We start from the raw sequence: 22,889 nt of genomic DNA, 5'->3' as shown, positions 1-22,889 counted from the left end.
GCGGCGAGTCAAACCAGGAGTATGCACCAACAGGTGAGCATGAGGATGAAGAGGTGGAACTGTTTTATGTGGACGTAGAACCTGCTTTAAAAAATGCAAAGAGCTCTGATGTACTTTTCGTTATGGGAGATCTGAATGCTAGAGTAGGCAACGTGAAATACAAGGATATCATTGGTCAGTATGGCTTAGATAAGGGAAATGAAAGAGGGGGAAGATTTATACAATGAGCTGATGGTAGTAAACACATGGTTCAAATTACCCAAACGAAAATTATACACTTTGAAGAAGCCTGGGGATACTGGAAGGAGACAAATTGACTATATTGCAGTGAGGAAACGCTTCAGTATAAGTATTAGGATGGCTAAGACTTATCCAGGTGCCGATATAGGCTCAGATCACAACCTGGTGGTTGTGAGGGTGAAGATTGCACTAAAGACAAAGATTAAGGCTGCAACCAAGAAAGCCAGGCTGGATATGGACTTACTGAAGAAGAGCGAGTATAGTGAAAGATTTTCTGTGGCGGTACAAAATAGGTTTAAAAAACTGACAGTAGAAGACATGGAGCAGACACCAGATAACATGTGGTCAAACCTGAAGGACTGTATGCAAATAGCAGCTGAAGAATGTCTCCCCAAAATAAGGTGCATAGCTAAACAAGCCTGGATGACGGATCACATTCTGAAGCTCATGGAAGAGAGAAGGAAGCACAAGAAGGACACATCTAAGTACAAGGAATTGGACCAACAAATGAGAGCAGAGTGTGCAAAAGCTAAAGAACAATGGTTTATCAAACGGTGTGAAAAGATGGAGACCATGGATATGTTGCATCATTCAAGAGACAGGCACAGGGAGATTGCAGAGATGACCAATAGGAACAAGAAACAATCAAGGACTGGCATTATTCAAGACAAGGATGGGAACATACTCTTTGAGAATGACAAGGTGGAAAGTAGATGGATGGAAAACATTAGGGAATTGTACTATGATGCTAGAAATGATCAAGTGAGTGAGAAGAACAGGGAAGGTCCGAAAATTTTGGTGGTGGAAGTAAGAGCAGCCATTGGAAAGTTAAAAACTGGTAAAGCTTATGGTGTAGATGGTATTACAGCTGAAATGTTGAAATGCCTCGGCGACTCGGAGGTTGAGGAGATCACAAGGCTTTGCAATACAATCTACTCAACAGGAAAGTGGCCAACAGATTTTGTGGTGTCAGAGTTTGTCATGATCCCAAAGAAAAGTAAGAGCACGAAATGCTCAGACTTTAGAATTATAAGTCTTATATAAGTCATGCCTCCGAGATCTTGTTATTAATACTTCTAAGCAGAATAAAAAGGACAGTTCTTAATAAAATTATTGAGTGTCACAGCGGATTTATACCGGGTAAGGGTACCCGTGAAGGGATTTTCAATTTGCGAATGATTGTGGAACGAGGTCTAGAAAAAAAAAAGTACATGTGCTTCCTGAATTACGAAAATGATTTTGACTGAGTCAGTCATGAACAGCTGGTCAATTGCCTGAACTCATTGGGGCTGGATGGAAAAGATATTTGGCTGATTGAGAGTCTGTACTGGCATCAGAAAGCAGTAATAAGAACTAGTGGTGGGAATTCACCAGAAGTTGAGATCCAAAAATGGGTTCACCAGGGCTGCGTTATCTCCCCTTTATTATTTAACATTTACTCAGAGGTAATCTTCAGGGTGTGAAACGATGAAGCTGGTGTCCAAATTGGTGGAGCGACAGTGAACAACTTGAGGTATGTAGATGATTCAGTGTTGTTAGTCGAGACTGAGGACGAGTTACTCAGAATAGTAGATAAGATAAATGCTGAAGGAGAATGATTTGGAATGAAAATAAATGCTGCAAAGACAAAGATGATGGTAGTATCACGGAAGAAAGAAGTCCCCAAAAATCAGTATCAAAATTAAAGGTGTAGGCATAGAGCAAGTCAAGAAGTTTGTGTACTTGGGACAGATGGTCACAGAGGATGGGAATGTGATACAGAAATTAGACGAAGAATTGAGATTGCAAGATTAATGTTCTGGAGCCTGAGTGACGTGCTGTGTGGCAAGAGGTTGGACCCTGGGCTGCGTTGTAGAATTTGGAAATGCTATGTCTGGAGCAGTCTGTTGTATGGAGTTGAATCGTGGACCTTATGCAAGGAAGCGCAACGACATCTGGAGGCAATTGAAATGTGGTGTTTAAGGAGAATGCAGAAAATTAAGGTCAGTAATATGGAAGTGTTGAAGAGAGTGAGGAGAGAAAAGGAGTTGCTGAAGAATGTGCAGAAAAGGAAGCTGGAATATGCCGGGCACTTGTTAAGAGGTGGTGGACTGCAGAAATTGTTATTGGAAGAGATGATAGAAGGAAGGAGGGAAAGAGGAAGGCAGCAAACCACTTGGTACGATAATGTGAGGCAATGGACTGGGTTGAGTTATGCTGAGGCCAGAAAAAGAGTGCAAGATCGAAGAAGATGGAGGTGCATAGCCACCAACCCAGGATTCAGGATGGCACCCACTGACTGACTGACTGGCTGACTGAGTTACAAGGAGATGGAGGTTTCTGTGAAACGTAAGTAATCTTTAAAACCAGTTGGATTGCTGATGAACTTTTTCTTGTCCCTTTATCAGTGCAAGTTAACTGGAATGTGACAAGCCTGGTCTTCTGTCTGTCTGTCTGTATCTTGTTTTATCAAGACGCCACTTATAAGATAAATGACGATCATTATGTTGTAAAAGGTCATTAGAGTATGTCCTGATCAGTTGCTGACAAGTCACGTACAAACGTTTCTAAACTTGTTCTGTAACTTCTCTTCACACATCAAGATAAACTCCCTCATTCCAGAAAGTTAGAAAAAGTTTATAGTGCACAAAATGTGGACAGCCAAACAGAAATTATGTGGAAGTCCATCTTCTGTTGTACAAACCAATGTAGGAAACAGGTTTTCCACAAACTACTATCGCGAAAGAGTATGCAACTGGTTTGTTAGCAACATTGAGGTTATCAATATTTATGCACTCAATTATTTTCTATAATGATTAGGATTCAGGAATTGTTGATTTTCATTTTTGGTGTTCACAGTAGACTGCAATTTTTTAAGCTATCACTCCGGTACCTGAGAAACAAGGTGACATGCCATGGTGACTACCACCCGATGGTTCTGACATGCACCATCCTGAAGTGCTCTGAGAGTCTGGTCATGGCACACATTAACTGCAGCCTCCCAGCTAACCTTGACCCATAGCAATTCACCTACCACTGAAACAGGGCTACCATGGATGCTATCTCCCTTCCCTTATACTCATTTCTGGGGAATCAGGATAAACAACTGTTTATTGACTACAGCTCTATCTTCAATGCTATAATTACAGTCAAACTCATCTCCAAACTTGTAAACCTAGGACTCCACATCTCCCTTTGCAACTGGATCCTTGCCTTTCTGGCCAACAGACCGCAATCAGCAAGGATCAGCAACACCTCTGCTATGATTATTCAGAATGCTGGTGCTCCATAAGGCTGCATCTTCAACACCCCCACCCCCAACTCTATACACTCACAACTGTATGGCCAGATTTTGATTTACTCCTTTCTACAAGCTTGCAAATGAATCCATCTTAGTGGATCATATCTCAAATAACAATGAGTTGGCATACAGGTAGGAGATAGAAACTAGTGATATGGTGCTATGGCAACAACATTCCTCTCAACGTCAGCTAGACAAAATAGCTGGTCTTTGACTTCAGAAAGTGGGACAGTGGCCATGCTCCAACTTAACTCAACAGTGCTGAGGTTGAGAGGGCTGGGAGTTTCAAGTTTTTTGGAGTGAACATCGCTAATAGCCTGTAAACACAAGGAATTCTGCAGGTGCTGGAAATTCAAGCAACACACATCAAAGTTGCTGGTGAACGCAGCAGGCCAGGCAGCATCTCTAGGAAGAGGTACAGTCGACGTTTCGGACCGGGGCCCTTCATCAGGACTAACGAAGGGTCCAGGCCCGAAACATCGACTGTGCCTCTTCCTAGAGATGCTGCCTGGCCTGCTGCGTTCACCAGCAACTTTGATGTGTGTTGCTAATAGCCTGTCCTGTCCAAGCATATAGATGCAATGGCTAAGAAAGCCCATCAGTATTTCTACTTCCTCAAGAGGCTAAAGAAGTTTGGCGTGTCCCCTTTGACCCTCACGGGTTTGTAATACTGCACCATGGAAAGAATCCTGTCTGGATGCTTGGTATGGCAACTAGTCTGCCCTTGACCGCAAGAAACTGGAGAGAGTTGTGGATGCCACTCAGCACATCACAGGGACCTGCCACTCTTCCATGGACTCTGATCCTACATCTTGCCTCACTAAAACAGTCAGCATAATCAAAGACCCCACCACCCTGGACATTCTGCCTTCGCCCCTCTTCCGTCAGGCAGAAGATACAAAAGCCTGGAGCATGTATTACCAGGCTGAAGGACACATTCTGTCCCCTGTTATAAGACAATTGAATGGTTCCTTAGTACAATAATACAGATTTTGACTTTGCCATCATTATGACCTTACACCTTATTGTCAGCCTGCACTAACCTCTGTTTAACATTTCATTCTGCATTCTGGTTTTATTTTTACCTTGTACTACTTTACTGTTGTAGTGCATTGATCTTCATGGTATGAAAGACATTTTTCATTGTATCTTGGTACATGTGACAATAATCAGTGAATTTATTATTAAATGGAAATTACGTGAAGTACCAATGGTTTTAGCAATGCTTAATCTTGAAATGAATGTGCAAATTTGTGTCACTTTGTGCTATTGGATATCGGGATGTTTGTAATGATCAAATTGTATCTCTGATATGTGTGAGAGTCCTAGATGTTACAATGTGGGCCCTCTTTATGAAAACTTAGAAGCTCTTATTGACAAATGACTATGTCTGGATTTCTGTACCAATAATTGCAATTCCCTGAAAAAGATAACTGTATAGTATTTCTTGTTTTTGGATTTTATGTAGGCTATGTAAACTAAATTTCTCAAATAATTTTGAGTGCTTTATTTGAGATTGATCAACTAGAAGCACCTCCACAAAGATGATGCACGTGATTTGGAGTCTCTTCTAATGTACAGATTTGGGAGGAAGGTAGAGATGGAGAAATGCAAAGGATTTTTAAAGATGAGAAAGTATGAAGCCCTCCTTTGGTTAGGTTTGACTATGGGTGTTGGGTCCTAGCTATCTACATGATTCGCAAGCCAGGGCAGTATGATATGGAAAGCAAGCTGTTGCCCATGTAATCCAAAGGAATGGCAGAGACCGATAACAGTTTGGCACCAGTGGCATCGCAGGAGTTGCCGGTCTGTGTTGAACTCAGCACAAGAGTGCCTTCGGAGTGCCAGCTCAGGGTTTATCTTTGGGGTTTATTCCCGAAGCCTTCCCCATGTGTGGGTATGGCCGCAAGGCAGCAGAGGTTTGAGATCAGAGTTTTCCTTCTAGGTGAGCTGCCAACCATGGCTGATGAGCCCCATCTGCCCGAAGCGACCAGTTTTAAGGTGCCAGTAACCTGCCTTTGCCCCTTCTCCTGTCAGTAGAAATTGTTCCAACGGGCTTAGTAGATAAGCCACACGTAGAGGCCAGGAGCTGGAGTTGGTTGTCAGAAACTATTTGAGACGCACGCCATTGAGGGCATTTAATAGGTAGATTCAAAGTACATTTATTATCAGGGTATGTAAGCAGTATACAACCTTGAGATTCGTCTTCCCACAGACAGTCACGAAACAAATAAACACCATGGAACCCGTTCAAAGAAAACATCAAACACCCAACACAAAAAGAAAAGAACAAATTGCGCAAATGGCAAATAACGAGCAAAAAACACAGAATATAAAACCTCAAACCACAAAGTCTTTGAAACAGTCTTAAGAATGTTCAGTTTAATTCAGTTCAGTTTGGCACCTTATCATTCAATGACCGCAGGCCGCAGAGCCAGTCTACTCCGATCAGGATCGCACAAAATAGCATTTAAAAAAAGTAGTAATGAGAAACCAGAAGCACATCATAAAATGAACACAGAGTCAAATCCACAAACGCATCGATAAAACCTTGCCCGAGACCCAAGACTCCGGCAGCATCAAGTGAGAGGGAGACCAATCGAGTGGTAGCACATTCTTCTGGGAGCAGAGAGCGAGAGACAGGGAGAGAAGAAAGAGGTCAAATGCAAGCCGACTGTGCTGAACACCCCATCACCTTCTGCTCTCATCCTCGTTGATTTCAATCTTCCTCGAAGCTTTGATTGGCGGGATTGGCGAAAAATAGTCAATCTTGGGCTCGCATCCCGTCACCGGGTTCTTGGCATCCATGCTGCACACTTCTGCTCAAAACCTCACCGAGCTCCCTCAGAGATAGCAAAGCACCAGTTCGCTCTATCGGCCCGAAAACACATCATCAAAATGTAAGTCAGAGGTTCCAATAGTAGCAGAATCATATTTGAAGGATGAGGTAAAAGTAGTAGTTTCCTGAACTGTGAAGGATGTCACATTTGGTCACATTGGCGCCATCGTCTTTGACACCCTAACACCACTTCTAAATTTGCTACAGTGGGAGTTTATCCCCACTACCGCCCCCGGCTATAACAACCTTAAGGAGCCAATGAGAGAGTATATTAGCATAATTCAATGAATTGAAAGAAAATTTAAGGCAAAGTTATGAGATAGTTGACATCTGTCTATAACTCCAGTGCCATTTGAGAACACAATGTGTCTTGGTTTGTTTCGCATGCAAGAATTAATTGTTCTGAATTGGCCGTGGGATTTCCAGGCTTGAGGAATGGCTAGAGCTACTGTACAACCAATCTGCAAACTGGAAATCTGTGTTCCAGGGTCAGTTGTACCATGTGTATGGAAAAGTGAAGAATGGGAAATGGTTGACCATCTTTAAAAGTAGAAGGAAATGAGCATCGGAAAAACCCTTCAAACCACTTCTCAGCATCAAACAGCATTATTGGAATATGGCAAGTGGGATGGAAGGGTGAAGCCTAAAGCACTCATAGGACTAGAGGAAGTGAGTGAAGGCGGAAAGTTCAACAAACTATAGAAAGTGAACTTTCCTGCAGTAGCTGATGAAAATCATAAATGCTGTTTTGTCCCCGGGATATCACTGAGAGGGTGCAGGAGGCTTTCGGCCAGAAATTGATCCTTGAAAATCTAATGATGTAGGAAGAAAAGCTTTGGGGTCCTGCTTTCAATTTTGAAATCCACTGTCTTATTCTTTGCAGTAACTGCATGTTAGCTTTGTTTCCTATCCAAGGATATTTGTGTCCTTCTAAACACAAGTGCTTAGATTTTTCTATTTGCCAGCACCTTGCCCATTCACCCGAATTATCTATAGTCTCTTAGAGTCTCTGTGCCCTTACTTTCCCATCTTCCCAACAAAACTGGATGAAGGGAAACACAGCGACGTATCCAAATCATAACATTGTTTGTAAGCATATGTGAGCCTAGCTGTAATCCTTGCAATACCCATTAATAGCAATCTGCTCACCTGAATTGACTTAATTTTTATGTACTTATTCTCTATCCAATGTACAGAACCCCAATGCTGACCTCTATTTTCTGCACCAATGTTCCGCTTGGGAGTTCATTGGGAAGCAAGCTTTGGCGTTGCATGAATGTTTTGAAAACCTCAGTGTTATTCTCCTCCTTGAATGTAACCTGCTGCATACATTCTCAAAAATAAAGTGATGGTTTTTCTTAAAAACAAATAAGCTAAGTATTCAATCAGACTTTCCCATCTGTTTTCCCTCTGGCTGCTATTTTTGCATCCCCTGTTTACCCAACTGTTTATATCATTTTAAAACAAAATACAGCAATGTTACTGTACAGAGTAGACTCAAAAGGAAAATTTGTAGTCTCTGTTGTACAGCACCGGCTTTGATATTTCTTTTTTCTGTTTTTCCTCAGTGTCTGAAGGCAGAGGACTTGGCCAATGCAGTTGTTTACATTTTGAGCACGCCATCTCATGTTCAGGCAAGTGGCATAAAAAATGAAGGATATTTCATTACAGAACATCCATTTCCTTCCGGTGATTTAATCAATGTTCATTGATTCTTTTCAGCAGCAATTAAACTTGTATAGCGTTACTGTTAATGCAGATAATGCCCTAAGGTAACTCCCAGGAGATATCGCACTGAACAGTGAAGAAGTTGGAAAGTGAAAACACTTAGTTGAACTGATGAGGTTTAAACATGTTCTTAAGCCAACATGGCTTTGAAAGGGTTGTTTGAAGAATGGTGCTTTTGTGGCTGAAGAACTGAGTGATATTGGCTTACAAAGTTGAGGGACAATGTGTCAGAGAAGAAAAAGTAGATAGCTATTTGCATCCATGGAGTATTCCATTGAAGATTGCGGAAATGATGGGAAGCTGTTATTTAACGTGTGCTGTCTACATTGGAGTATAAGATTCTGTCATGGTAATTCACAAAGAGAAGTCTAAACCTGAGAATGGGCTTGTCAGCTACAGAATTATGAGGCTTTTGCTACCAACAGAATTGCTGCTACTGATTTACAAAGTGGTGCTTTGAGATCAAAACTAAGGGGTGATATGACATTCAAGCATTCAAAGAATTGTAAGCAAGAGTAGAGAAGCCATGAATTGAGATTAAGGGCAGGCCTTTGGAGGAAGTAGTTGATCATAATGGTTTTAATTGTCATTTTAAGTGGCTTTATATCATCACAATTATAAACCTTTTTTATATTTTTACATGGGCAATTGCACAGAAAGAAGGTGTTATTTTATTCTGCATTTTTGTAATTAAGTAATCTTCTAGAGAAGAGAGTCATTGTTCCCATAGTGGCTCCTGATACACATGACAGTTTTCAGAGTTGTGCCTGATTACCCTTCTGTCCCTTACCTCATGACCAGGCCAGTAAAAGCTGTTTAGTGATCCTTTTATTCCTCTTCCACTTTGAAGAGTTTAAATTCCATCTTATTTTCTTACTGTTTCCTATTGCAGGAGTTAATTCTTAAGTGGAATCCACATAAGTATCTTACCTACTTGACAGGTGATCTTCACTTTGAAGGGACCTCCAGGGAACACAGCTCTTCAATACTTATGCAGCTGTAGTAACCATCAAAGTTGATGGAAGCAGTGTTATTTAAGAAATCCTCAAAAACACTTTATCCTTAAGCAGTGGAAGTCACAATTATACATGTTAAAATCACTATAGTCCATAAATGATACAGTATAAACAACATTTAAACTGAGATAAATCTGATTTTTGCAAACAAATTGGAAAGGACAGTCAATGTTAATAGCAGTGAACTTTCAATGTGGCACATGATTGCCAAACATATAGTTGCAAGAAAAAGTTTGTGAACTCTTTGTAACTACCTGGTTTTCTGCATTAATTACTCATAAAGTATGGTCTGATCTTCATCTAAATCACAATAATAGAAACTCAGTCTGCCTAAACTAATAACACACAGTTGTACTACTTGTCATCAATACTGATTACACCATTTAAACAACTGAGGTTCAAAAAAGTATGTGAACCTCCAGGGTAATGGTTTCGATAAAAGCTGTTTGGAGTCAGGTGTTCCAATCAATTAAATGAGATTGAAGGTGTGGGTAGTAGAGGTGTCCTGCTCTATTTAAAAAAAAAAACACACACACACACTTCAGGTTTGTGACACAGCCTGCTTTTCTCAAGAAAGATCTGTTTATGTGCACCATGCCTCGATCGAAACAACTTTCAGAGGACCTTAGAAGAAGAATAGTAGAGATACATGAAGCTGGACAAGGCTACAAAAGCATTTCTAAAGACCTGAGTGTTCATCAGTCCACAGTAAGAGAAATTGTCTACAAATAGAGGGAATTCAGTACTGTTGTCTAGGAGTGGGCATCCTGCAAAGATCACACCAAGAGCACAACGTGCATTGTTGAAGGAGGTTAAAAAGAACCCAAGGGTAACAGCAAATGACCTGCAGAAATCTCTAGTTTAGGCAGATTGTGTTTATCTATTATTGTGACAGATAAAAATCAGACCACATTTTGAGTAATTAATGCAGAAAACCAGGTAATTGTAAAGGATTCACAAGCGTTTTCTTGCGACTGTAGGTAAGGGTGTACTACAGTTTATATAAAAATAAAGATTTATTTGGAAACTAAGAATACAATAGGGTAGAAGATCAAAGGAGTTTGAATATCTGAATTCACAAATCAAAGTCATACATTTGAATAAAACCACAACAAGAGCATGCCAAGCACTCAACTTTATATAGTCATAATTGTATAACAGAAACAAGCCTCAGTCCACCATCATGCCTTTCTATATAAATCCTATTTTCCTTCATTAATTCAATACCTTGCTCATTCAGGTGTGTGTCCACACGTATCTTAAATGTTATTACTGTTCCCACCTCTAATACCACCTTCAACAGCACGTTCTAGTTATCTACTACCTTGTGTGAAAGGTTTAACCTTCAGATGCCCTTTAAACCTACCCTTCTCAGCCACCTTGCTCCAAAGAAATCAGACTTGGCTTATTCACTCTTGCCACATAACTTGAACCCGTCAATCTAGGCAACATCCTTGGGAATATTTTCTACACCCTTTAGCTTAATCATATTTTTCTGCAGTGTGGCAACCAGAATGCAAAAAATACTTCAGATGTCATCTAATCATTTGTACAACTATAATATGACATCCCAACTCACGCACTTCGTGCCTTGACTAATGTAAGGAAGCATGACATGTAGTTCATTTGTTACCTTGTCCATCTTTCAGGGAACAATGGACTTCTAACTCCAAAGTGTCTTTGTTCAGCAGCCCTGCCTAGGGACCTGTCGTTCATGCCCTCATTCAACTTCCAAAATTGCATCACTTTGCATTGTCTGATTTTAAATTTCGGCTGGCATTGTCTTGCTCACATTCCCAGTTCAGAATAAGAATCATTATCATTGACTTGCATGGCATGGAAGTAGTTGTTTTGCTGCAGCTATACAGTAGATTTTGCAAAAGAAGGGACTAATGTGGTAGAATAATTTGGACTGTTCAGGAATCGGATGGCAGAGGGGAAGAAACTTTTCCTGAATCATTCACCGTGAGGATTCAGACTCTTTTATCTTAACCCTGATGGTAGTAATGAGAAGCATGCATGCCCCAGAAGACGAGAGTCCTCGTGGATGCGGCCTTCTTGAGCACCTCGATGGTGAGGAGAATTGTGCTCACGATGGAGTTGGCTGAGTAGAAAAACTTTGCATCCTCTTGTGATTTTATCTATTGACCTAAGTCTGCTTTAACCTTGGACAACCTCTCACTGTCCACTATGTCACCAGTTTTCCTAACTTACTAATCATAACCACCTAGATTCTTATTGAAATCATTCATTTATGACAAGCAGAGGACCCTGCAGTGCACCACTGCTCACAGGCTCTATTCTGGGGAAATATTCTAAGGCAGCAAAAACTGTACACAGTTCTACAGGAATGTTCTCCCTAAAGTGTTGCAAAGTTTTAGCGAGATTTCCCTTTGTACTCAATCTATTTTGCAATAAAGATCAACATTTCATTTGTCATGTTCTACCTGTGTGGGTTCCTTCAGGTGCTTGCGTTTCTTCCCACATCACCAAAAGATAACTGGGTTAATTGATCACTAATTGCCTCTAGGTGATTATTATAGTCAAGGGCGGTAGGGGACAATGTGGTAGGAGTGGTTGATGATGGAAATATGGAGAAAAAATGGGACCAGTGAAACCTTTCAGTATTCAATACACATTAGGTAGTCCAAAAGGCTTGGTTCCATGATGTGTGACCTGTCTTTTCTATGTCTCTATTTGGCTTCTCACCATACAGGAATCTCCTTAAAATCTATCTGCTGTGATTGAAAATTTGACTATTAGGCTTGGGATCTTATTGTATGGTTTGATGATGGTCTTATGGTGTTTTCAAAAGGGAAGTTATTACACTGGTAATGGTCTGGCTCTCTTTGGTTGTTAAATTATTGGAAACCTAAATATTTATTTCACTTTTGTGGTTTATAGCAGTATACACTCGGTGGCTACTTTATTAGGATCGTCCTATACCCAATAAATTGGCCATTTGAGAACATGTCCGTGGTCTTCTGCTGTAGCCCATCCACTTCAAGATTAGATGTGTTGTGCATTCAGAGATGCTCTTCTGGTCAAATAATAATCAGTTATGTGAGTTACTGTTGCCTTCCTGTCAGCTTGAATCAGTGTGGCCATTCTCTCCTGGCCCCTCTCATTAACTAAGTGCTTTCACACACAGAACTGCTGTTCGCTAGATGTTTTTTTTATTTTTTGCACCACTCTCTGTAAACTCTAGAGACTGTTGGGCCTGAGAATTCTAGGAGATCAGCAGTTTCTGAGAAGTAGAGATGAACTGAATAAGGATTTGAAGACACAGGCAGTGTGGTGGGATTTCCAGGCGTCATGGGGCATGACGTATGTGAGGTTACCACAACCAGAGAGAGGGTTCTTGGGAAACTGAAAGGTCTGAAGGTGGATAAGTCAGCTGGACCAGAGGGTGTACAGCCCAGAGTTCTGAAAGAGGTCACTGAAGAGATAGTGGTGGCATTAGTAATGATCTTTCAAGAATCCCTAGATTCTGGAATGGTTCTGGAAGACTGGAAAATTGCAAATGTCACTCCATTCTTCAAGAAGGGAGAGAGGCAGAAGAAAGGAAACTATAGGCAGTTAGTCTGTAGTTGGGAAGATGTTGGAGTCAATTATTAAAGATGAGATCTCAGGATACTTGGAGGCACGTGATAAAATATGCTATAGTCAGCATGATTTCCTCAAGGAAAAATCTTTCCTGGTAAGTCTGTTGGAATTCTTTAAAGAAATAACAAGCAGGATAGACAAAGGAGAACCAGTTGATGTTGTGTACTTGGATATTCAGAAGGCCTTTGACAAGTGGCCACACGTGAGGCTACTTAACAAGCTATAAGCCTGTGGTATTACAGAAAAGACTCTAGGTATGGGTAAAGCGGAGGCTGAGTGAAGGCAAAGAGTGAAAGTTGAAGAAATCAGTTCTCGCCTAAAATGTTAATTCAGTTTCCATTTCTCTATGTGCTGAGTTCTTCCAGCATTTGATATTTGTTTCTGCTTTCTAATATCTGCAGTTTTCATTTTTGTGCTCATTGAGGAGTTGTTATTCTATTATAAAATTTTGTTGCTTTTTTATATAAGAAAGTATATTGAAATGATTGATAGTAATGGTCTTGATTTTAATCTGATCTCATTGCGTTTTGTCTTGGAACTCCATTCTTTAAATGAAGTGAAGTTTACTAATGTTGATACTTTCAATGATTGTGACATCTACCATCTAAAATATGTACTGGTGTTACTTAACTGACTATATATTTTTTATTTTGGCTCAGATTGGAGACCTTCAAATGCGGCCAACAGAACAACAGTTATAGCAATTGGAAACGCAACCATACTCAACTAGCAACATACGTAATGGCACGAAAATCTCTGCTGGACAGTTTTTAACAATATTATGCTAAGGAGTGTGTCTGAGATAGGTGTTCTATTTCATTTGGCCATACATAAATGGTAGAATTTGTCTTCTGTTTGCTCCAGATATTACTTGCCAGTACTGGGCAAACTTGCTGTAGGAGCAGAACCTGTTCTTTTAAGGTAAACCATTCAACTATTTAATGTCTCCTCGAACTGCTGCAGATCATTTTAGTGCCAACTGTAGCAGTAAAGGTACAAAAATGTATGAAGGGTGATTGCATTTATGTATGTGGAGAAAATGATGCTTGACCACCTAACCTTTCAGCTCATAGAGATTTTTTTAATTGTAAAACTGTGTGACTTTGTAGGTGTGCATATCTGCTGATCTCCACACTGGTTTGCACTGAAAATCCCGTTTAGTAAAGATAAATGAAATTGTAAACTGTTTTCAAAGGATTATTTTAAAGGTATAATTGAAAATTGATTGTAATAGATAACTAGTCTCATTGCTATAGAGTGATTACATTAATTACTTATGTTTTTATTGCTGCTTCATTATGGATTAGAATAATATTACACACCAGGAAATAGGTTGATCTAGTTTTCATATATATTTTTTTTAAATACAGAGGAACCTAGATTACAGAATAATAATGAAACCATTTGATTCCAAAACAAATTTTAAAGTTCTCTTTTTAGATTCTCTTGACTATTAATGTTCAACTGTCTCTTACTATTTTCTCTTCCTGACTGAATACACTGAGATCATGAATAATAACTGCACGCAAAAGATTGCTGAAGAAAATTGTTCCGTGGCCTTCAATGGCCGTCATCATTTTAATCCAAAATTAAAGGAAATTTTTGGGTTTTTAATTTTATTGAAATTCAGACCACTTAACACGCGCAAATACATGTGTCTGCAACCTCTTGTAATTTGTGAGTCTGCTTGCTAATGATTTTAGATCTTGGTTTTCATTTCAATCTTAAAAGTTAAATGATATGCATGACTAATGTCATAAAGACTAATAAATATGTACTGTAATTTAAAATAACTAAACAAGAAAACAATATTTTGCTTCCCAAGTCTATTGTTCAGCAATGACTGAACACACATTGCCATTTAATGATCTTGTACAAAGTGCACCTGCAATGTTTGGTTGTAACCTTGTGCCGTACTTCTAAGGATAACATCATCTTTATATTAAGAGGCCATCATACAGCAGTGTAATAGTTAAATGTGAATAATTGAAGCCTGGATAATTCCACATAACTTGTTTTGTAGAAATACACCCTCTGGTGATTCGAATGCTAATTTAGTGCAATGGTGAATTATCTCTAATCAATAAAGTTTGAAAGGGGATATTTATATTAAAGAGGTTTAAAAGGAGCTTTTATATAAATCTCTAGCAAGTTGTGGCATGGTAGCGTAGTGGTTAGCACAATGCTTTGCAGTACCAGTACCAGGGGGCTTGATTCCCTCCACTGCCTGTAAGGAGTTTGTATGTTCTCCCCGTGACAGTGTGGGTTTCCTCCCACAGTACAAAGACGTACTGGTTGTAGGTTAATTGGTCATTGTAAATTAGGCTGGGATTAAATTGGGGGAATTGCTGGCTGGCATGGCTTGAAGAGTCAGTAGGGCCTGTTCTGCTCTGTATGTCAATAAATTAAAAATACCTGCAGATTAAGGATGGGCTTCTTTCTTAAGATTGTTTTATCATCCTGTTCTGCCACTTTAACCATCAAGATATCACTGGGTGGCACTACCACTTTAACGCACATAGCCCACGTGAACTGTTCAAAGTGAACTCCAATTATTTATTTGTTCTTATTAGTGCCAAATTAAATTCAAAGTTACTAATCAACTTCCTGCTGGAGCTGATTCAGAAGATCTTATGTGAAACTTCTGTGAGTTGAATTACCCAGCTCCTCATATAATTCATACATAATATTTTAGACACAGTTTTGTCACTAAATGCAACATTGGCTGTTTTTAAAAATTTTAAATAAAATCAAATAAATAAGGTAAGAGAATGTGTATAGTAAACCTTTAGCCTTTGCAAGTTCTAGATTGTTGAGAATGTATTTGTTTTTCTGCAACAATGCTGGACTTTTATTATACGTTTTCCTTCCGCCATCTCTTAAGAGTGCAGGTGGACAAACAGAATGGGAAACTTCTGCCCAGATTTATGATTCTATCCATTATCTAATTGTCCCGTTGCAAAGTTTGTGCATGAGTGGGTATTTTCTCATATGTTTAGAGTGGGAGAAATAAATGGAGATTGACCACTACTTGTTTCTAAAGTTCGAAACTGTCTGCTGACTTGTGTAAGTGTGCATTCTCCTGTTATAACAGGAGTCAACCTGTACGGCTACCAACCAGTTATATTCTTGCCTGGCCTATCAATGTATTTGCTTTACTGCTGAAATAATTGAGTAATGATTCGTGCCTGGAACTTGAGCAGGGTTTTCTATTTTTGAGCACTGTATCCTAGTAACTCTGAACCAGTGGTATAAGTAATAGTTTGCTTATTCTCTGAATAATATTTCATACAAATAATTGTTGTCAAACATGGAGAATGATTTCTGCCTTGGTGTAACCATCCTAACTACAAAATTTCCGCATTGATGCAGTAATTGAGAAAAGTTGCACAATACCATTGTATTGTTCATGGCCTCCAAATAACATTCTCATTCTTCACGGTGTTACTGAATTACTTATCTATGTATTGATGTTGAATATGTGAAAACTGAATAACGATAAAATAGCATTGATGTGGCTTTGAGAGCTAACGATCAAGCCTGCTTGATATAACCATGTTGTTTATCTTTCTCAACCATCTAAATTCTAGGCATGATCCCAATTTGTCAAATCCCCTAAAATTGTGTTTTCCACTTTCTAAGTGCTCGACTGCCCCCCTTCACCATGAACTGAAGCATGTGTTCAATTCTGTTATCTAAATACCCATGATATTTTAAAAAATGCATTTATTCGCTAAGCAATATTCACATGAATAATTCAACGTCAAATATGAAGAACAGTTTCTGCCATGCAATGACCTTGAGAACTGTTTGTAAAATTTAGTGCTGGTGCAAAAATCACTTCATACTCTTGTTTCTATAAGATACAAGTCTATAAGATATAAGTCTGCACTTGAAATACAGTTCACACATCTGTGAAACCTTTATATTGTCCTTAACTGTGAATGAACACTACTGTCTTGGCAGCAAGGTTAATATCTCATATGCTTTGGTAATACAAGATTTTCTTTTAATGTGTGTATAGTTTTTTCATAGGTTATTTGCATAAATGAAAAGCCACATGAAGTCCCCTGGGTATGAAATGTCGCTGTCATCCAAATCTGTATTCTGGTTTAATGCTCTACCAATTACTGGTGTAACCGCTGAAAAAGTTAAGGTTCACCAGCATGAATGCTGGGACAATTATCAAATGCTAAAACTAAAAGTTATAGCCATTTAAACTTTCTCCAGATTGTTTAATAGTCCATACTGTGTTATTTCACTTTCAATTAATTACATATATCATTATTAATTACATATATCATGGCTAGTACATTTTCAAGGCTTGTTGACATTTCATTCAAGATGGTTTAATGTCATTTCCAGTACACAAATGTAAAGGAGAACAAAATATTTATTACTCTGGATCCGATGCAACACAAAAAAAAACAATAATATAAAGAATGCAATATTTAAAAAAAACACTATCAATATAAATACATAAGATAACTTGTATATATTGATTGTACATAAAATGATACTAGGTACAGGAGTGTCTGTACAAAAGGTGGCTCTGACAAGAAATGATAAATTAGTTGGGGGGTGGATAGAGGTGTTCATCAGCCTTACTACTTGGGGAAAGTAACTGCTGTTGAGTCTGGTGGTCCTGGTGTGGCTGCTACATAGCCTTCTCCTACATGCTAGCCTTAACCTGGCATTTTTCTCTCTATATATATATATATATATATTTCCTTGATAACCAGTAGGCTGGAGCCAGTGATGCATTGGACAGTTTAGGGTGCTCTATACTGTGCATCTGTAGAAGGCCACGAGTATAGATGTGCATAGTTCAGCTCTCTTCAGCCTCCTCAGAAAGTAGAGGTGTTGGTGAGCTTTCTTGATTGTGTAGGATGTGTTCTGGGACCATGAGAGGTTGTTTGAGATATGAACTCCCGGGTGTTTGAAACTGCTGTGCTGCCGACGTAAAGAGGGGTGTGAATGAGGTGATTTCATCACCTGGTTTGCAAATATTTGCAGACAATAAGTTGAATTGTTGCCACTTGGATAATCACTGCTAGGAGCAAGTAACGAAAATAATTAACTTGTGAAGTTTGAAGGCACATCTACATTACAGACGTTCAAAAGATTGACCCTTGATTTTCACTGCAGCAAATTTAGTAAATTCCCTTTTAAATGCTGGTTATAAATTTTAAGTAGAATACTGTTCAACATAGTTGGTTAGTCTGAGCTGAAAACTTGTGACTTCCAGCTAGGGAACATTATCTTTACTCAGTTGAGCATCTATTTTTGTTAGTTCAGAAATGTTCATTTGTTCCAGCAGCGTAGTTGCAATTATCCTTATTCATGAAAGATGACCAAGGTTTAAAATCCCATTTTCACTGGGCAAAAATTTGTAATGTTAAAAAATCCCAGCTGTTTTGTCCATGATTTTAAAAGCATTCAAACGGTGTAGAATCTGCACCTCATTCTTTTTCTCAAACCCTAATTCTTCACTTTTGTTTGCTAACCACGGACAATTAGTGCTGGATCAATTTAGGTAAATTCAACAGATTAATATTTAATTATTCCTGCCTCTGATCTGATCACTGTCATCAAATAATAGAAAACCTTCATTTATTAATTTCATTCTGTGTTGTCCTTCTATAAAGTTAGGCTTTCTTAAATGCAAAAATAAATTCGTTTGTACTTCATAGGGGTAGAAGACGAAAGTGTTAGCAAACCTCTATTGACCTAGATATATCTTTGTGATGAATTATTGTGAAAATTTGTTCGCTAGCAAACTCTTTCAATTCTACTCATGTTAACTTGGTTTGTCGACAGTTTTTATATTTAACATGTGCAGTTAGTTTTGAATAAGCGCAAGTTTTTCAATTATTATTTAATCAACACTATTGTACTGTTTCTGTAGAAGTTGACTGATGCTGCTAAATTAACAAATGTGAAGTATTTCTTGAGTCATTATATAATAAATAACTTTTGTTATGATACTGGATCTGCTGAATATTGTGAAATCACACTCTGGTGAAAGTTCTGATCATTAGATAAGGACAGTAACAAAGTTATTGAAAGAATGCTTTGATTGCAAGTGTTATGTAAAATTGCAACCTTACCAGTTTCCTTTGTCTAATGTTCATGTTACTTTTGCATTGTGCACATTAAAACACCCAATATAAATATTGTATTCTTTCGTACAAGTGTTGTTAAGTTCGGATACTTGAAGACACTCGATGCAACTTTAAAAGGCACTTTCTTCCTCATAGCTTTATATTTGCATTTTAACAATCACATTTTATTGCTCTAGTTCAAGACTTCCCAACCTGGGGTTCATGGTATAAAAAAAGTTTGTGAATGCTCTAGTTTGTCACAAAGGAGTCACCTTTTTCAGCAGGTCACATTGTGAACAATAACATAGTTGTGGCACAGCTGTAGCTCATAGAATTGTTTTGATATTTGTCACACTTATCCAACTTCATTGAAATACTATTTCCGGTTTCTTTATTGTGACTTAAGGAGGAGGGGTCCTTTTATAAAATCAAATAATTGATAACAGACTATAGGAATGGAACTGGCAAAAAAAAACCATGCAAGGTCATAAAACTGTTTTTACTTATGGTGGACATTAAGTGCAAAATGGAATAGCAGCATCCTATTGTATTAAAGGCATTGTTTTGAAATAAGGACTACAAACATGTTGATACCTGGCACTTTCAAATATCTGGATAGTCCTTGCAACACAATGATATTTGCCAATTGTGAATGTGCATGGCCCCGACAAGACTGTGAGGCACAGGTATGAAAGTCCTTATGTATATTTAAGGCAGAAGTTGATAGATTCTTGATTGGTCAGAGCATAAAGGGATACGGAGAGAAGAAGACAGGTGTTTGGGGCTGAGAAGAAAATTGGATCAGCCATAATGAAATGGCAGAGCAGACTCAATGGGCCAAATAGCCTTATTCTTCTGCTATATCTTATGCTCTTATGAATTGTGTTTGGGTGACTCATTCTTTCTCTTAACCACAGGCATGAAATGCATTTACTATTTTCGGTGCAATTTAAAGAATTTCCAATGAAATAAATATGAAGATATGAAGCATGACCCCCCCCCCCCCCGGGTCCCAATTGCTGCTGAAACCTCCCTGCTTGTTTAAACCGATGCATAAATTTTTGCAAATTTTTATTTTCTCTTTTTTTTCCTGCCGGTATCTTAGGTTACCAGATGATGGGCTGCTATTCTAACCCTTATCTCTTTGGTTTAGCCAATACTAGACCATAAGACACAGGAACGGAATTAGGCCAATCAGCCTAATTCAAGTCTGCTCCGCTATCCCATCATGGCTGACTTATTATTCGCCTCAACCCTATTCTTTTGCTTTCTGCCCAAAACTTTTGATGCCCTGGCTAATCAAAAACCTGTCAAACTACTCTTTAAATAGATTCATTGACTTGGTCACCAAAGCCCTCCATGGCAGTGAATTGTACAGATTCTCCACCCTTTGGCTAGACAAATTTCTCCTCATCTCCATTCTAAATATCTTATACTCACCAACTGTGGGAAACATCCTGTCCATATCCACTCTATCTAGGCCTTTCAATATTCAATGGGTTTCAGTGAGATCCTCCTCCTTCTCCCCCCACCCACTCTTCTAAATTCCAGTAAGTACAGGCCGAGAGCCCTCATGCGCTCCTCATATGTTAACCCTTTAGTCCCAGAATCATTCTTGTGAACCTCCTCTGGACCCTCTCTAATGCTAGCACATACTCTTAGATAAGGAGCCCAAAACAGCTCTCAATACACCAAGTGTAGTCTGACTAATGCCTTATAAAGCCTCAGCATTACATCCTTGCTCTTACATTCTAGTCCTCTGAAAATAAATACTGACATTGCATTTGCCTTCTTTACCACCATCTCAAGCTGCAAGTTAACCTTTAGGGAATCCTGCACAGGGATTTCTGATTCCCTTTGCACCTCAGATTTTTGAATTTTCTCCCCATTTAGAATAGTCTACACCTTTGTTCTTTCTACCAAAGTGTATGACCATATGCTTCTCCGCACTATATTCCATCTTCTTTGCCCATTCTCTTCATCTGTCCAAGTCCTTCTGCAGACTCCCTACTTCCTCGCAGTACCTGACCCTCCACCTATCTTTTTATCATCTGCAAACCTGGCTGAAAAACCATCAATACGGTTATGCAAATATGATGTAAAACGAAGTCCCAACACCAACACTTGCAGAAAACACTAGTCACTAGCAGCCAACCAGAAAAGGCCCCCTTTATTCTGACTTTTACCTCCTGCCAGTTAGCCAACTTTATATCCAGGCTAGTATTTTTCCTGTAATACCATGGGCTCTTAACTTGTTACCATCCATTGACTTCCCTTTGTCTGTTCTGTTTGTTATTTTCTCAAAGAATTCTAACATATTTGTCAATCAAGATTTCCCCTCAAGGAAACCATGTTGATAGTGGCCTATTTTACAATGTGCCTCCAAGTACCCTGAAACCTCATCCTTAGATTCCAATATCTTCCCAACCACTGAAGTCAAACTGACTGGCCCATAATTTCCTTTCTTCTGCTTCCCTCCCTTCTTCAAGAGTGGAGAGACCTTTACAATTTTCCATTCCTTCAGATCCATTCCAGAATCTGGAGATAATTGAAAGATCGTTACTAATACCTCCACAATCTCTTCAGCTACCTTTTTCAGAGCCCTGGGGTGTTGTCCTTCTGGTCCAAGTGACTTATTTACCTTCTAACCTTTCAGCTTCCCAAGCATCTTCTCCTTGGTAAAAGCAGGTACATTCACCACTGCCCCCTGACACTCTCGAATTTCTGACATATTGCTGGTCTCTTCCGCAGTGAACATTGACGCAAAATACTTAATTAGTTTGTCCACTGTTTCCTTGTCCCTCATTACTACCTCTCCAGTGTCATTTTCCACCAGTCCGATATCCATAGTAACCTCATATGTATGAAAAAAATGTTGGTATCTTATAGTATTGGCTAGCTTGTCTTCATATTTCATCTTTTCTCTTATGTATTTATGTTTAATGAAAACTGCTGGTTGTAGATAGGAAGGTATTCTTAATCTGAAGATCAATTACCTTGCATGCATTTCATGCTACAACTTGCAAATACTCCCAGTGCAATGAAAGGCAGATTTGAAATCACCTCCCCTGTGAGCTATTTGAATTAAGAACAGTAAATCGAATTTTCCAGTCAAAGATAATGGGTAACAGGATAGGAAATAGATGTTGAAGTTCTCAATTACATTTAAGCATTGCCCGTTAATATCTGAGCGTCTCTTGGAACAAGTGCCTTTAGAAAGCTTGCTGAGCTTTTAAAAGGTGAATATACGGGTATGAGAGAATCTACCTCTTCACTGTGCATTGAGGGCACCTTAAGATATTTGAAATATAGCTAAACATTGTCAGTAAAAGCTGCCATGTTAACAAATGGTTAGGAAACACCAACTACTGTTTAAAAGACAAAACGAGTAACTGATAATTAACTCTGCTACATGTTTTATTATAAAAGTACACCATTTAATCATTCTGCAGTTGCCTTTGTTGTGGAAAAACAGTAACTGGATGATAAGCTCTTGAATAAGAAATTTACTGAGTATTTGACTTGCATATGTAAGTGAATATTAAGGCTATGTGGGGGAGATATGTTTGTACTAAGTACTCGCATCGTCTGTGCTCCCCAAGGCCAGTATTAGGCATTCCAATCAAGGAACATTAATGGTTGCCTGGCCGCATTAAGTGGTTATTAATTGACGGGCATGAACCTAGAGTTTACTGTCCTGTAGAAAAGACAGTAATTTTTAATTGGGGCTTTGCTTTGGATACAATTAGACACGAAAGTAAAATAGCATTTCATCAAAAGGCCTGAGCAACTGAACGAAAACTGCAAATTGAATGTTTTTGTCTAGTGGAGCGGAAAGGATTAAAAATTGTGCAGTATCTTGTATATAAAACATGAGCAGCTGAGCCATAGAGCAAGGGAAGACTTGTTTAAATGTATGATCAGGTTACTGCGATATTTGGAATAATATGCAAATCGGGATTAACAAAAATATTTAGATTTCTGTAGCCGTAGTAAATGATTTTTATGATAAATAACAAACACTGCAAGGACGTTGGGCTTAAGTCGTGTTCTGGCATCCATGTGGGCCACCTCCA

General features: G+C 38.9%; 1 protein-coding gene across 2 annotated transcripts in view; it reads left to right on the top strand.

Moving 5' to 3' along the window:
- The window catches only part of dhrs11a (dehydrogenase/reductase 11a), a 107,389-nt gene that overhangs the window by 52,010 nt on the left and 32,490 nt on the right, over window positions 1–22,889 (top strand). The window contains exons 6-7 of one of the 2 annotated variants that reach the window (XM_072242884.1): window positions 7,928–7,993; window positions 13,369–18,872. The exons of the other annotated variant lie outside the window; for it this stretch is intronic. Of the exons in view, the coding sequence (XP_072098985.1) occupies window positions 7,928–7,993; window positions 13,369–13,410 (108 nt within the window). The 3' untranslated portion in view covers window positions 13,411–18,872. Of the gene's footprint in view, window positions 1–7,927; window positions 7,994–13,368; window positions 18,873–22,889 lie in introns of those variants that run through there. 2 annotated transcript variants of the gene reach the window in all.

The sequence above is a fragment of the Mobula birostris genome, chromosome 25, assembly GCF_030028105.1.
Source record: "Mobula birostris isolate sMobBir1 chromosome 25, sMobBir1.hap1, whole genome shotgun sequence".
NCBI lineage: Eukaryota > Metazoa > Chordata > Chondrichthyes > Myliobatiformes > Myliobatidae > Mobula > Mobula birostris.
Note: the sequence above shows the minus strand (reverse complement) of the source record. Positions and strands in the feature narration are given on the sequence as shown.